This window comes from Sus scrofa, chromosome X (genome assembly GCF_054392235.1).
Source record: "Sus scrofa isolate SSC_HxYL_T2T_F1_AM1 chromosome X, Sscrofa_HxYL_maternal_Yorkshire_Landrace_v2.0, whole genome shotgun sequence".
Taxonomy (NCBI): Eukaryota; Metazoa; Chordata; class Mammalia; order Artiodactyla; family Suidae; genus Sus; species Sus scrofa.
In genome coordinates this window covers 104,644,962-104,661,999 of record NC_139401.1, presented here as the reverse complement: position 1 = coordinate 104,661,999, position 17,038 = coordinate 104,644,962, and the positions used below count along the sequence as shown (strand labels likewise).

The 17,038-nt window shown below is 36.8% G+C and overlaps 1 protein-coding gene across 9 annotated transcripts in view; it reads left to right on the top strand.

The window, feature by feature from the left end:
• The window catches only part of IL13RA2 (interleukin 13 receptor subunit alpha 2), a 36,362-nt gene that overhangs the window by 13,618 nt on the left and 5,706 nt on the right, over positions 1-17,038 (top strand). For 4 of the 9 annotated variants that reach the window (XM_085006131.1, XM_021079409.2, XM_005673843.4 and 1 more), the window contains 5 exon segments: positions 8,430-8,556; positions 10,237-10,388; positions 11,954-12,107; positions 12,631-12,751; positions 15,942-16,126. In XM_085006131.1, the coding sequence (XP_084862257.1) occupies positions 8,463-8,556; positions 10,237-10,388; positions 11,954-12,107; positions 12,631-12,751; positions 15,942-16,126 (706 nt within the window). In that variant the 5' untranslated portion in view covers positions 8,430-8,462. 9 annotated transcript variants of the gene reach the window in all.

The window sequence follows — 17,038 nt, the reverse complement described above, 5'->3', positions numbered from 1 at the left end:
ATAGCTCTAGTCTTTCCCCTAATCTCCAGAGTCAAGTATCAAATGCCTACTCATTTTCTCCCCTTAGATGTTTAGTTAGGCCATTCAAACTGAACCATCTAAAACTGAACTCTTGGAGTTCCCATCATGGCGCAGCAGAAATGAATCTGACTAGGAACCATGAGGTTGCAGGTTCGATTCCTGGCCTCGCTCAGTGGGTTAAGGATCTGGCGTTGCCGTGAGCTGTGGTGTAGGTCACAGACGAGGCTCGGATCTGGAGTTGCTGTGGTTCTGGCGTAGGTTGGCAGCTACAGCTCTGATTAGACCCCTGGCCTGGGAACCTCCATGTGCCATCCGTGTGGCCCTAAAAAGACAAAAAGACAAAAAAAATAAGATAAAACTGAACTCTTGTTCATCCGCAGGTTTCATGAACAATTACTCAGTTGCCCATGACAAAAACAGTCATTATCCTCTAGTACTCCACACTCAATCCATCAGTAAAATATCCTATCAGCATGGCCGCAGCTGTCAACTTGGTCCAAGTCACCATCAGCTCTAGCCTGTATTATTGCTTTGACCTTTTCCTTCCACATAGAGTAAGTAGCCTTTTCAAATGTAAGTTACATCATGTCAGTCTACTCACAACTATCCAATTCCTTCCCATTTTACTAAAAATAAATGTGAGATTCAGTATCATTGTCCATCTTTGGTCTATCTTTGTTAGATCATCCAACCTTTTCTGTTTCCTATCCTACTGGACTTGTTATTCCTAGAACTAAGAGGATTCCCACAGGGCTTTGAATATGCTATTCCTTCTATCTGGAAGTTTCTTTCCCTGTGTCTTCACCTGGTTCATCACTTCATTGAAATCCTTAATGTTACTTTTTCAGGGAGGCATTCCCTGACAAACCTATCTAAGATGAACTCTCATTACTCTGTTTCGTATTATCCTGTTTTATTTTTCTTTATGAAGTTTATAATTATCTGATGTTTTTTGTCTGTTTCCCACTCTAGAATATTAGTTTCAGGAAAGCAGGTTCTTTGTCTTGTCCACTGCTGTTTCTCCAGTGGCTGGAACAGTGCCTGGCATGTAGTAAGATTACAGAAATATTTGTTGAATAATGAATACATGATAGAAACATTGATTTGTTTTTGTTAGCATCCTTTTCCATAACTGCTGGCACTGTATATTACATGACACCATATTTTCATGTATTTACAGTTTATACCTTATGAACATGAAAGAGCATACTGGCAGAATAACCTTGAAGCAATATAAAATCTGCTATTGCACATTTTCTATTCTGTTTTTACGTAACATAAAGGGGGTGGGGCACACGGTTATTTACTTCAAAAGTTGTTATGTGAAGTGAATGTTTTGGGTACACACTGTTTGCTTGCTAACAAGTATTTGGGAGCATCTGGGAGGGAGGAGAGGAGTTTTGAGCAAAGATTGTTTTGCTAGTTCCAGAGCAGTGTTGCCTTTCAGGATATTGCATTGCTCTTCCTCTGCGACTTCATTTGAATAGAATGTAAGGTGTAGTTAATAATTGCAATTTGACCTATTTTAAGAAATCGATCACCTGGAGGCCTTTTTAAAGGGTCGTAAAAGCCTTTTGGTGGTTTATTGGGTGGAATTATAAGACTAAAAACTCTGATCTGCCCAGATTAGGGACAGATTCTGAAATGTGTAAACTGCTTCATAAATTAACACTGTAAACCTGTCAGTTACTATGGTAGCTCAAAACTGAGTTCTGCAGCTTTGACAGTGCTTTGGGAAGCTTGTTAGCTGGATGAACTCAGGATGTCCGACAGGAAACCGTCTATAAAAAGAATTACGGAATAAGATGACTACTTAGGTTTTGCAGGATGTATTGAGCACATTTCCCCGTTGGCAGGGATGCAAATATAATCATGTTATATATAACAATGTTAAGGTGGTATTTGTTAAAAAGAGATCCTACCTGTACTTCATTTGTCTACACTGATTTTCATCACTCAGCATGTGTCTAACTTCTTTGTGTATTTTTATGGAAAATAACTTACTCTTAGCTAGTGGCAAGCATGATGAATCTGATTCAAAACCCTTTTATGTTTGAAAGTACACAAAGTCATCTTTAGCATTCTTTATAAACTACTCCTGCAAGAAATGTTATTTGCTACTTATTATCTAAATTAGATTTGACTCACCAACAGTTCATAGACTGATTGTACTATTATTGAGCTGTGTATTGACCTCAGCATGTTGTCAGGCCTCAATATCTGGCAGGTTCCAGAGGTGCTAATTGTCAGGCTGAGTTGTGGCTGTACTCTAGAGCTATGAATAGACATTTGTACATGTTGGATGGCTTCCTTGAAAAGAGATCAGTTATTCAAGAAGCTGGTGCTTTTGAGTCACATCCTGAAACCATGGATGGATACACAGTAGATTAAGGGATGAAACAGAATGATATCCCAGGGATAACTTACGTGAAAGAAAATTGAGCTTAACTAAACTGAGATGGAAATACAGTATTATATGTTAAAAGGAGCATAGGCTTTAGAATCAGATATACACATATTTTTTGCTTAAGTTGTATGACCTTGAGTAATTTACTTAACCATTCTGAGTCTCAAACAACTCATTTATAATATTGAGATGATAATGATAGAAACTGTCGATGTTTGTGAGACTTAAGTGAGCTAATCGACATCACACATCAGGCACAGAGTTTGACACCTGGTAAAAACTTACAAACTGTAGTACCTATTATTATTATTTTTTTGTCTTTTTAGGGCCACACCCATGGCATATGGAGTTTCTCAGGCCAGGGGTCCAGTTGGAGCTTAGCTGCCAGCCTACACCACAGCCACAGCAACACGGGATCCAAGCCACGTCTGTGACTTACACCACAGCTCACGGCAATGCCAGATCCTTAACCCACTGAACAAGGCCAGGGCTTGAACCTGCGTCCTCATGGATGCTAGTCAGGTTCATTGACTACTGAGACACGACAGGAACTCCTATTATTATTTTCTAAATACTCTGCCAAAGTTGGCACTAGAGCCCAGATCTCCTAGTCATGTTTTCTCATGTAAAATCACATATGTTTATCATTTCACCCACAGACAACATTTAAGACTTTGCACCTACTTTTCTGTTTCTCTCTTCTCAAGCATTAGTTGTCTTCTGCTTTCCCATTTTCTTTTTTTCTTAGCCCTATTCTAATTGCTTTGGCTGATATTTTTAGATATTTTAAACAATATGGGGAGAAAAATCTCAAATTTTATAACACTGGTGTTTTCTCTATCCAATGGCAACAGAAATAACATGGCCTTACTTCTTTTAGGTGGTGTTTTTATTTTTTTATTATTATTATTTTTTTGTCTTTTTAGGGCTGCACCCACGGCATGTGGAGGTTCCCAGCCTAGGGATTGAATCAGAGCTATAGCTGCAAGCCTACACCACAGCCACAGCAACTGAGCCGAATCTGTGACCTACACCGCAGCTCACAGCAACACCACATCCTTAACCCACTGAGCGGGGGTGGGGATCCAACCTGCATCCTCATGAATGCTAGTCAGATTTGTTTCCACTGAGCCACGATGGGAACTCCCCTAGGTGGTGTTTTTAGAAGCCACTTTAGTGACATTGCAAAACTCCATTCATCATTTTCTAATAGATAATTATATTTCTTTGCAAGTTTGTCACTGCCTTTACAAACAAAACAAGGGCTTGTGGCCATTTAGATATTTTGGAAGATTCTTTTGATTTACTTTGTCAAGGTAGAAAAGAAAGTTTTCTACAAAATCATATTATATAAGTGACTGCATTATTAGCCTTACAACATATTTCTGTTCCTTACTTCTTTTACCTTTCCTTTCAGTTTGGATTTTGCCAGCAGTGTGATCTTGTGCAAGTCACATCATTTCTCATATTTACTGATTGTAAATATGAAGTACCAACCTTTTAGATCTGAAGATTTGTTGATTTAATGAATTCTCTGTAAACTATAAAAAGCTAAATAAATGCAATAAATTATTATTACTAAAACAAAAATCAGTAAAGGCAGTTAATGGGTCAACAAAGGTGGTGGAAGTTAGAGGTTAATAATAACTGCCTAGTTATCAACTGCGTACAGGTCAATTTTTCTGAATTACTAGGAGCAAATGTGTAGTTTGGAGCTAGATGTTTTCATGTTTTTGCTTAATGACAGGGTGCTCAGAAGCAAACCCCTCTCAAGTATATAGAGCAATTTACTATTCTCTTTCACTTTCACATATATTATCTCATTTAATCTTAAGCACAAAACTGCCTGGCTGGGCCATTATCTTCATTTTTATAGATGGAAATTGAGTTATAATTTGCCTCCAAGCACATTAGTGGTTGAAGTAGGGCTGAAATCCAGGTTGATATTTATACTATTGTGCCTGCAGTATAACAAGCTCCTCAGCTATATATCTATTGGTTTAGTCAAAGATTAATTAGTCAGCTTTTACAACACTGTGCTGTGATTCTAAATTTGCTTTAGGTGACTTTTAGCCCCACCCATAACCTCCCCTATCTCATGACTTGTTGAATCTGTATCCTGGCTCACTGGCTATTTCAGAATACTTTATGTTTTCAGTGTGCTTAATTATCAGACAGGAAGGGAAGTATTAGAGATTCAGTTACTGTCTCTAAGTTGGAGAGGAGGAAAAAAGAGGGGCTGTGATAATTGCCTATGATAATCCATTTCTTGAGAAACAATATTATTGGTAAGTACCTGGAGTTTCTCCAATAGTGCAAGGATTACCCCAGCCAATTCTTAGAATGAAGGGATTATGTAGCATGGCTTTGAAGGGGTTGGGGAAGTGAGGCTGAAAACAGGAAATAGCTTTAGGCTTGCCATTCCAAAGGAGATTCTTTGTGGGAAACGGTCCTAGCAACAGTGTTATGTGAAACTGAGTAGGTAGAAACAGGAAGCTACTTTGTACATTGATTTTAGGCATGGAAATGCTGTGTAGTGGTTATCATCAAGGGCTCTGGTACTGAATTGTCTGGGTTTAAATCCAAGCTGCACCATTTATGGCCTGCGGTGATTTGCAAGAAGTTGTTTAATTTCTCCTTATTCCAGTTTCTGGTCTTTAAAATGGGAATAAAAATAGTATATACTTCTAAGGCTGACTGTGAGTATTATATGAGATTATGCAAAGTGCTTAGCACTTTGGGTATGTAAAGTGCTTAGCACAAGCCAGTGCCTGGGATACTGAAAGTATTGAATAAATTGTAGGAGGTATTATCATTATTATAGCTATTATGATTCGTCACGTATACCTTGTATCTTAGACAAAATTTAGCTGAAACAGTATTTGGCAAAAAAAAAAAAAAAAAGAAAAAGGTGTGCAGTGAAAGTTTATGGAGTTACTACTCTGCCAAAAATGTCATAATGATAAAACTGTGGTAGGGTTGATTGTTTGGTGACAGTAGGTTGAGGAAAGTTCAAGGGTAGCCATCTGATAAGATTTTTTTGCTAGAGAGTGGAAAGGGCTGGAGAGAGCTGGTTTTCAGTCCTAGCTCTGCCACCAATAAGTTGTATGAGCCAGGACAACTCACTTTCCTCTCTGGGTATTTCCTCATTTTTAAAAATAGGCAGTTAAGGCCAGATGAGTGGTTGTTAACTGTGAGCTGTGGGAAGGGAGTATATTAGAAACTGTTTCAAAATTTGTGTCTGTGCATTTTCATCCCCTATCTTCCCTTTGTTTCCAGGTCCCCTTCCTTCTTGTGAAAAACTCTGTCATTCTGGTAACCATATAGTTTATAAAGCACCTCATTGCACAAGTGATGATCTATAACCCAAAAGCCAAAGAAAGAATTGTCTTCATGTTAATTTGGATAAGTCTCAGTGGGATACTATGTAATCCAGGAACTCTTTTCATGGATTTACAGATAAATGACTCAGGAAGACAGCTATTCCATTTCCTACCTTTTCTTAAATGTGTTTGGCTGGTCTGGGAAGTGTTGTTTGATAGCTTAGGTCAAATTTCAGTAGCCTATAAATAGAAGAGAAGCAAAGTATTTTTAACTTTTCTTAGCATTTGCACTGTGAATGAGGCAGGGCTATGAAATATCTAAGGACAGATGGATGGGGAGGGAGAAGTTTAAAATCTCTCTGAGAAAGTTTTAAGGGAAGCCTGGTTGTCTTAGTCCTTATAGGTAACATGAAAGGATTTCTCTTTGTCAGAATATTGCCTTGGATCCAAAAGTAAACAGTGTGTTCAACTCAATCTATAAGAGCAGGTCTATGGCAGAAATGTGGCCTTCTGTTGACTAAACCTACATACTACTTATAGATGCTTTAGAAGGCAGCATGGGCTGGTGATGGGGAGGGAGGAATTGAGCAAAGAGAATCACTGAACTTCAGTAAGAGAAACAGTATCCCTTTAATGATTCATTGCGACATAGAAAAAGAAGTAGGATGGTGTTGATTCAGCCTGGCTAGCTAACTGAAGGAAGACTTAAATGCTGGAGTCCCAGAGGAAGAGCTTTCATATTTCTGAGTCAAACCTGTGGGATCCAGCACAGTCAGGTGGAAGTGCACTAGACAGGGAATCATATCTGCCCTACTTCCAGTTCTGTTGCTAACTTGCTGTGTTATTATCTTAATCAAGTCTGAGTTTTACTTCACAATATGTAAAGTGCCTTCAATATATTTGCTGATTCTAACAGTTTGATCCCAGGATTCTATTATGTAATAATTGAAGCCTGCTAACATGAGAACATTACAAATGGACCAGGTAAGATAAAGAGTGTGGGGCAGGTAGAGGGGACCTGCTTGATTAATTAACGTATATAGGAGAAAAGAAAGGTACTCCTTGATGTTGGGATAAGTGAACTATAATCTTTAACTTCCTGTGAAATTGTTGGTTTTAGGAATATAAACTCAAAGAGAAGTTACAGAACTGGAAGTAGTGATTTTTCATTGAAAGGAAAGTATTTTTTTATTTAATAGCTATGTGGAAACATGAATCCTTTTAGTTTCTATCATAAAACCAGTATTTTTCAATAATAAAAAAGCTGATAAAATTATATTTTGTGTCAGTGAAATGCTGTTTTAAAAAAGAAGTGATGGAGTTCCCGTTGTGGCGCAGTGCTTAACGAATCCGACTAGGAACCATGAGGTTGCGGGTTCGATCCCTGCCCTTGCTCAGTGGGTTAGGGATCCGGCGTTGCCGTGAGCTGTGGTGTAGGTTGCAGACGCAGCTCGGATCCTGCGTTGCTGTGGCTCTGGTGTAGGCCGGTGGCTACAGCTCCAATTCGACCCCTAGCCTGGGAACCTCCATATGCCGCGGGAGCGGCCCAAGAAATAGCAAAAAAAAAAAAAAAAAAAAAAGACAAAAAAAAATAATAATAAAAATAAAAAAGAAGTGATAAATTCAGATTTGCTCTTTGAAAAGGTCATTCTTATTATATGTAGTGTGAAGAATGGTTTAGAGACAGGAAATACTGGATAAGGAGATCCCTGATGATGAGGTCCTCAACTTAGGAAGGGGTGGTGATAATGGAGACATTGAATGGAAGATAGAAGAATTGAAGAAGACTCTCAAGTTTCTGGTTTGGGCAGCTGGGAAGATGATGGTGCCATTTACTGATATAGGAGATACAGGGAAGAGTAGAACAGATAAGGGAGTAGATGATGTTGATTTAATATTTATAAAGTAAAGTTCTGAATTATCTGAGGCTTTGATGTAGATTCTGAGCTTTCTCAGTTCAGATAACTTCCATATACTTTTTATCTCAGAAAAGAGTATCTGTATTCGTGTGTCTTCTGTGTTGCTAGGGGAGAGGATTGCTATGGAGATTAATGATATCATAATTCCCCTGTGACCCAATATGAACAGTCAGGTGGGTCTGGCTCAGTCTTCAGGCTGAAGGCTATTTGAAGGCATCATATCCTGGCCACAGCATGTGATAGGTAGAAGAGTATGTGTGTGGGGGAGGGCAGTGAGGAGCCAAGGAATATGTTTGTTTTGGTTTGGTTTGGTTTTGCTCTTATGGGAAGGATGAAACTAAAATCCTGCCTTCCAATTATTTTGGTTTCAAACTTGATTTTTTTTTTCTGTTTCAATGATGCAAAGGGGCAGTTTTCCCAATTCTTGGTAGAAAGCACACAGAGAAGTCCCTAATGTATTTTTTTTTTCATTTTTTAAAGTTTTATTGAAGTATAGTTGATTTATAATGTTGTGTTAATTTCTGCGGTATCACAAAGTGATTTAGTTATACGTATACACATATCTATCCTTTTTCAGATTTTTTTTTACCGTATAAGTTATCAAGGAATATTGAGCAGAGTTTTCTGTGCTATGTAACAGGTCCCTGATGACCATCCATTCCATATACAATGGTGTGCATACCTGATGTATTTTTAATCACATTTAGTCCTTTTTGAAAAAGTATGACAAAGTTAAAATGTTATATTTTTCCTTCTTAGAGTGGAAACTTCAAGGTATTAAATCTTAGAGAAATGGCTTTTATTCATGTGAATATCAGATGTCTATATACTCTTCTTATTTGCACAGCATTTGGCTCTACTTTGTCTTCAAATGCCGAGATAAAAGGTAAACCAACAATGGAGTGGTTTTAAAATTACAGATACTGTCTTTTCAATCTGCTCTATGAAAATGCATTGTTATTGATGGATTGTTATTGAAAATATTTCAAGAAATCCACACACAAAAGATATGTTCTTACTCGTCAACTTCATGTATAAGGTAACTGATGATAGCAAATATTTTGTGGGATAAAAGACGAACTAAAAGACAATTTCCATGCCTTTTCGTATAGTCTTTTCCAGCAAAGAGGTTAATTATCTGAAACCTGGTACCCAACTACCTGAAAACTTTTCTTAATTATTATCCTTAACTTTTGAGACAATTAGATAAATTTTTAAAATACAGAGATTTAAAATAAAATTTAAAAATATTACAGAATTATTAAATCATATCTAATGTTCTTTTCTCATTGAAGAAAATAATTAGAACAATGAATTTTACAAAGATTTTTAATCATAAGAGTTGAAACAATAGAATTATTATTTCATCCTCAATAGAGACCGTCTTTATTAGTTCACGGGAGTCCCATTTCAAATCATTGTGCCACCATTGCATTCTGTAGATGCTTTTTCTCACCTCAATAAGTAATACGAAGTGAAGTTTTTTAAAATGAACAACAGGGCATAAATGAGAAGAAATTATTAGCAGAAAGGCAACATGAGGGCAGTACTATAATACTACTAGATTTGCTAATAAGAAAGTTCATAGAATGATTTGTTTTTGTTGCTTTTTAAGTTGCCAGATGAGGGAGTCATTGCCTCCCACTGCTCCTTTCCACAGAATAAAACTGGCTGTGTCCTGATGTTGCTATACTCAGCTGCCTACCACTTTTTCTTGAGTGCTTCCAAAGAGTGGCTCTAGTTTGCTATACTCTGAACTTCAATTAACTAAAGGATTCAGTTTTCCTAAATGGACCAAAAGATCTGCCTGTTCTTGTAATTCTTAAGGCACTTAGTCACAGTAGTCATATATTTTCTAACCCATTTTTGTGTGTGCCATGATATTATATTCATATGGAAAACACTGGCTTAATACTGACTGATTCGTGCTATTAGAGATATTTCTGTAAAAAGTATTCCCATCCTAGACCAAATTTTGGTGGGTATGATCACTGAGATAACTCCATGTTGAGTTTCTTATTTCCGTGAAAACTTAGTACCTAGTAGACTAAGTTACACTTTGCATATGCGATTTCTTAAAGAAGGGCAACTGTGTAGCAGTAATCTAGATTTTTAAAAACAGCTTTATTGAGATATAATTTATAAAACATAAAACTTACCCTTTTAAAGTATACTGTTCAGTGGTTTTTAGTGTATTCACAAAGTTGTGTAATGGCCACAACTATCAAATTTCAGAATATTTACATTACCAACAAAAGAAACCTCAGATCCATTCAGCAGTCACATCACATTCTCCCATTTGATATTTCATATAAATAGAATCATATAATATGTGATCTTTTGTGACTAGCTTCTTTCACTTAGCTTAATGTTTTCAAGGTTCATTCATGTTGTAGTATGTATCAATATTTCATTCTTATGGCTGGATAATATTCAATTGTATGAATATATTACAGTTTATTTATCCATTCATCAGTTGATGGGCATATGGAAGTAATCTAGATTTAGCTCTCCTTGTCATAAGATACAGGAAAAAAGTAAAAATATTTTATTGATTTTATTTCAGTTAATCCTCCTCAAGATTTTGAAATAGTGGACCCTGGATATTTAGGTTATCTCTATTTGCAGTGGCAACCTCCACTGTCTCTGGATAATTTTAAGGAATGCACAGTAGAGTATGAATTAAAATACCGAAACATTGATAGTGAAAGCTGGAAGGTATGTAAAGCATGCACTTAAGATATTAGAGTGATTATAAGTTTTCTTGTGATTCCTGCTGTCAGTATCCACTTTTATTCCCATATCTCAATAGCAATTATTAAGGTATAACAGGCTGCATGCCTGCTGCTATCTCCTGTGCATCCTGCTACATCTGTTTTCACTGCACCCAGTATTAAGAATACCTTTGGGAGTTCCCATCGTGGCGCAGTGGTTAACGAATCCGACTAGGAACCATGAGGTTGCAGGTTCGGTCCCTGGCCTTGCTCAGTGGGTTAAGGATCCACCGTTGCCGTGAGCTGTGGTGTAGGTTGCAGACGCGGCTCAGATCCCGTGTTGCTGTGGCTCTGGCAGAGGCTGGTGGCTACAGCTCCTATTAGACCCCTAGCCTGGGAACCTCCATGTGCCGTGGGAGCGGCCCAAAAAATAGCAAAAAGACAAAAAAAAAAAAAAAAGAATACCTTTGAAAGTACAGAAGAAAAGAAAACTTGGTCCCATGGAATGTGCACTTGGAGAGTACTTACACATTTTATCATATTCTAAAGTTACCTCTATACCTCTCTATATAACTGTTATATATAAAATGACTATATGAGCTTTTTCTCTGTAGGAGTCAAGCCTTATTTATCTTTGTACTCTCCCTACAGACCATGGTTCTTTGTATATATTGTAGTGTTCAGTGAAAGTTTTTTGAATTACTAACTGTTTACATAGTCAACAAGCATATTCATTCAAAGATTTCTATTGTACAAGGCAGGCTGTTACCTTCCTAATTCAGCTACGTGGTTTCAAGGGACAATTCAAATAAAACATTCATTGAGCAGCTTTTGGTGCCAGGCACTCTGCTAGCTAGGTATCAGGAATAGAAGGATAAATGATACATGATTTTAGCCCTTCAGGAGGTCATACTTTGTCTGGCTTTCTCCAGGTACCTCTAAGATTTTATGAATCCAGGAGAGTTCATATGTTTGAAAGGTGATATATTATTTGTCATGTAATATGCATATGGTATGTGAAAGTTATTTCTTGATTTCAAGTTGGTTATAGCTCAAGTTCCTGCCACAGAGCCTTTTTGGTCTTGCAAATTTTTTTTTTTTTATGAGATGTTAAGATTCAAATGATCTCTTCAAATGATACAATATGTAGAAGTGAACTCTGCCAGAAATATCTCTGAGACATTTTATCAAAAAATTATCAGGAGTTCCCATTGTGGCTCAGCAGTAATGAACCCGATTAGTATCTGTGAGGATGCAGGTTCAATCCCTGGCCTCGATCAGTGGGTTAAGACTCCAGTGTGTTGCCTGTGAGCTGTGGTGTAGGTCACAGACACAGCTCAGATCCCACGTGGCTGTGGTGTAGGCCGGCACCTTCAGCTCTGATTTGGCCCCTAGCCTGCTAGCGAACCTCCATATTGCCACAGGTACAGTTTTGAAAGAAAGAAAAAAAAGTCAGGAATTTATTAGATGTTGGGAACTCTCTAGGGTTTTAACGACTTCTTAGCCTTGTTAATGTGGCTCATGATGCCATTGTTTCTAAGCTTGACTTTGTCTCTTTTTATCAAACAGACGATCATTACTAAGAATCTACATTACAAAGATGGGTTTGATCTTAACAAAGGTGTTGAAGCAAAAATACATACACTTCTGCCAGGGCAATGCACTAATGGATCAGAAGTTCAAAGTTCATGGTCAGAAACTACTTATTGGACGTTACCACAAGGTTAAAAAAAAAGCTCTCTTTTCATATTTAATACTGTCAGAACAATCTATATGGGAAGTAAGTCCCTTGACCCTTACACACCTGATTGTATGTCAATTGAGAATGTGATACAAAATAGAATCCTTAAGAGAGTTAATGCCCTTTTTGAATTCTTTAAATCAGCAAACGCATTTGCCACAATCTACAGCTTATTGGGTTAATATAGTTCCCAGTTTGGGGCTCATATTAGCAAATATGCATGTGAATATTTATGCAACTGCTCAGAGCATCCTAGAATTATTAATTTAGTACTTTTGCATATGCTTACACTAGTACCAGTAAATGAGCCCTCAAAAATTTTTAATTTTGCATGTCCTACTTAAAGTGAAGTGATTTCCAACAACTTCCTTTTGGAATATTCCTGATTATGTTGATTGCTAAATGAAATGGAGAGGTCAAAGGAAATGAAATAAAATTGCATAATGATTTCCCAAATGATTCATCACCATGTCTTTCAAGCATTCACAATGTGTTCATTTCTTAGGAAATCTGGAAACTAAAATTCAGGATATGGATTGTGTATATTACAACTGGCAGTATTTACTCTGCTCTTGGAAACCTGGCATGGGTGTCCATTTTGATACCAATTACAACTTGTTTTACTGGTAAGTATTTTTGTAATAAGAATTCCATATTGGGAAGATATCTATCATAATTAATCCACAGTAGGAGTAACTATATTTTCGTTAAATTCATTATATTTTTTCAAAGTTGTATTTGTGATGAAGATTATTTACAATTATTTAGGGTTTTCAAAGGGAGTAAGTAGGTCTAGCTTGTAGCTAGTAAAAGACATTCTATGGGTAATATAAGGAATGCAATAATTGTTTCTGTACTGGATTGAATTTTCTATCTTTTAGATAGATAGACTTATAACCTAAAAAGTTTTGGCATATTTCATATTCTTGCCTTTTAAAAAAGCATGTAGCTATTAAAACTGGATCCTTTTTCTGACTTCCCTATCTTTGTTAACTGTCACTGAGGCTTTTAATCTTAGAACCATCTTGAATCTTCTGTCTCCTTCATTCCTCAATTGTTTTCATGCTAATATTGATCACCATAATCAACAATGACACACATCTATTGCAAGGTCTCACATCTATTCTTTACTTCCCATTTCCACTGTAAGAACTCTTCTTTGGGCTCACCTCATTCTACAGCTGGATGATTTCTATAGCCTCCCAAATGATGGTCCCTCTGCTTCTAGTCTCTGCCCTTCCTATTCATTCTGCACACTCTTGCCATATTTATCTTCTTATTCTGCTGTTTCCCTATGCCATTTTTTTTTTGCTCAAAACCCTCCAGTGGGAGTTCCCGTCGTGGCGCAGTGGTTAACAAATCCGACTAGGAACCATGAGGTTGTGGGTTCCATCCCTGGCCTTGCTCAGTGGGTTAAGGATCCAGCGTTGCCGTGAGCTGTGGTATAGGTTGGAGATGTGGCTTGGATCCTGCGTTGCTGTGGCTCTGGCGTAGGCCAGTGGCTACAGCTCCGATTAGACCCCTAGCCTGGGAACCTCCATATGCCATAGGATCAGCCCTAGAAAAGGCAAAAAGACCAAATAAATAAATAAATAAATAAAAATGAAACAAAACCCTCCAGTGGCTACTCATTGCCTCCAGGATAAAATCTAGACTGCCATTCTCTGTCTCACTGCCTTTCCAACATTTCATTTTACTGTCATCAAAGTGAATGTTCTGTTTCATTTAGACCCATCTCTGCATTTTTTTCTCATCCATGTTATGATCTTTTATGCCTTTGTGTGCATTGAAATCTAGAATACCATCTGACTCTCTCTTTCACTGACTCTCATCTATACTTCAAGACCCATCTGGTATTCAACTTCATTAACTCTTAACTGATAACATTAGCTTCTGTTCAGTTTTTCCTCTGACCTATCACTTATTATAGCTCTTAATTACTTTTTGTCCAGATGACCCTTAAATTTTTGTCATACGTATATATACTTTGTCTCCTCTCTTAAGCTTTTAAGAGGTTGGTGGGCACAGACTATTCTTATACTTCTCTTGACTAACTCAGCTGTGCTATGCCCATAGTAGATTATAACTAAATATTCATTATATGAATGAACTAAGTGATGGTAGAATTTGTAAGTTGATAGGTATCAGAACTTAGGCATTTTTAAATAACAGAAAAAACAAGAGAGGACAAAGCCTTATTCATTGTGAATCTCGGGCCCAAATTATGGTGTTTTTCTTTAGAAAATCATAATATATAAGCAATAAGGAATAAGCTATTAACAATCCTGAGTACTGGGTTCTAATTCATGTTATGAGATTACTTAATTTAGTGGTTTTGGGTAAGCAATTTCCTGTTTGGGGGTCTCAGTTTCTTTTTTTTTTTTCTTTATTTTTTTCTTTTTAGGGCTACACCCACGGCATATAGAAGTTCCTGGGCTAGAGGTTGAATTGGAGCTGAAGCTGAGGCCTACACCACAGTGACAGCAATGCCAAATCTGAACCGCATCTGTGACCTATACCACAGCTTGCAGCAATCCCAGATCCCTTACCCACCGAGCAAGGCCAGAGGTCAAACTTCCTCGTGAATACTGGTAGGGTTCTTAACCCACTGAGCCACAACAGGAACTCTTGTCAGTTTCTTCATCTGGAATTGGATGAATCAATTCTAAGGTCTAACTTATTTGTTGATTAATTCAACAAATATTAAGCAATCATTAAATGCCAGGCAGTGTTCTAGATAAAAAGAATAAAAGGATGAATAAAACAAAGTCCTTGCCCTCTTATACATTGTAGCTCATGTTTAATATTAACTTTATCCTCACCTTAGTAAAGTAGTGAGGGATAAATATTAACATTTTAGAGACTGGAAAATAAGGGTACGTGAGGCTTTCCACTGGCATAAAGTAAATATGTGTAAAGTCAAGCCTAGAATGCGAGTCTCTCAAACTCTAATCAGGTGAACTAAACCGGAGACTACAGTTCTGCAAACTTGGCCTAAAGTAAATACTTGGCTCAGTAGAGTCCAAATATTTGTACCAGCACCTTATCAGCTGCTAGATTGGCCTCATTTCAAAAGGAATTTTGGCTGCTGTTAGAGATAATGTCTCATTTTGCATTGCAAGCTATTCTTCAGGAAAATAAACCAAATCATACATTTGGTCCTTTGGAAATCTGTAGGGAAATCCCCCCTAATTCCCATTAGCTTTTTTTTACTGGAAAGAGGTTAATTTTTGATGTTAGGACAACATTTCTTGTCTAGGAGAATGGGAAATTAGATATTTACTTGCCAAAGAGCTCCTCTTTTTCTTTTAGAGCCTCTGTTTGCTTTTCTGAGGTCTATCTCTTGATGTGTATTATATCCTCAGAGGATTTTCATTCCATTTTATTAAATATAACAGTATTTTATAAGTCTACTTTTAAATCTATTTTGTTGTAATAATTTCTCCAGTACAATATTAAAAAAAAGCAGTATCATTCAGGATTATCAATATAAACCCTGTGTTTTCTTAATAAGAGGCTTATTTTTTGATTCACAAATCCTGTTGGTGAGGCAATGTAACATAAGCATATGAGTAAGAATTTTTGCATTATATCTGAGATTTTGTCAAGACTCCCATGGGATTGTAAGCCCTATGACATCACAGCCTATGTCTGCTTTCCTTACTGTTGTATCTGGCACACAGTTGGTGTTCAATAAATATCACATATTATCAAATGATGTTCTGTTTACCTGTTATCTTAAAATAATTGAAAATTGAGCACCATGTTACTAGAAGATGTTAGTAAACACAATTCTTTTAACACTTCTTTTTACAGGTATGAGGGCTTGGACCATGCATTACAGTGTGCTGATTATATCAAGACTAATGGAAAAAATACTGGATGCAGATTTCCCTACTTGGAGTCATCAGACTATAAAGATTTCTACATCTGTGTTAATGGATCATCAGAATCCCAATCTATTCGACCCAGCTATTTTATTTTTCAGCTTCAAAATATAGGTGAGGTAAACAAACAACTTCAAAATATTTCTAGTTTAGGTCATTTGTAACCAACCATGTGGAAGAAAAGAAATAGAGATAAAGTGATAACTACAGAATTGCAAAGCCTGAAAAATGGGGGCCAAAAGAGTATGAGGAAGCACTGATTAAATATAAATGTATGGAAGATAAGGAATTGAATGAGGATTAAGTATCATTTTCACTTACAACCCACAATTTGTTTTCTGGCTTCAGAATTTGTCTTCTATAAAATATTTTTGTCTAATGTTACTGGTGGAGAAATTTTGGAGTCACTTATTCCCTCAATAGTCAAATGGTTGGATAGTGTCTGAGTCTGTGTTCTCAGTTCTAACAGTGATGAGAGTGACAGGTTCTAGAGTCAGCCATACCTGAGTCTGAATCTTGAATTTACCACTTTCTAGCTGTGTGATGTTGCACGAGTTAACATTTAACATGTTTTAGTTTCCTTATCAGTAGAATGAAGATAATGGGAAAATTACTTCATAGGTTTATTGTGAGACATGAATGAGTTTATAACATTCCTGTTTCAGTGCCTGACACATCATAAGCTCTAAATAAGAATTAGCTATTAATAAAAGTAGCAGTAGTAATTGTTGTGGTAGTTGTTTCTAATGCTATATAAAATAGAAAAACAACTGTTATGATTTGGATCTATCTTTTCTCTTGGATTTAAATATTTTTCAATATGTAACTTATCAAAAATTTAGTTTCCAAAGTAACGAAGTTTCTTAATAAAGTAACCTTGGCTGGCGAGCAGCTTTGATTTTAATTCATGTTACAGACAATAGTCTTGAGCCACCTAATTTATCCTGGAGGCTTCTGTTAGTAGGTGTCTGTAGCTTTTGATAAGGGCTACTGCTAAACTTTAGTAATCTCCATGTTGAAATTGTT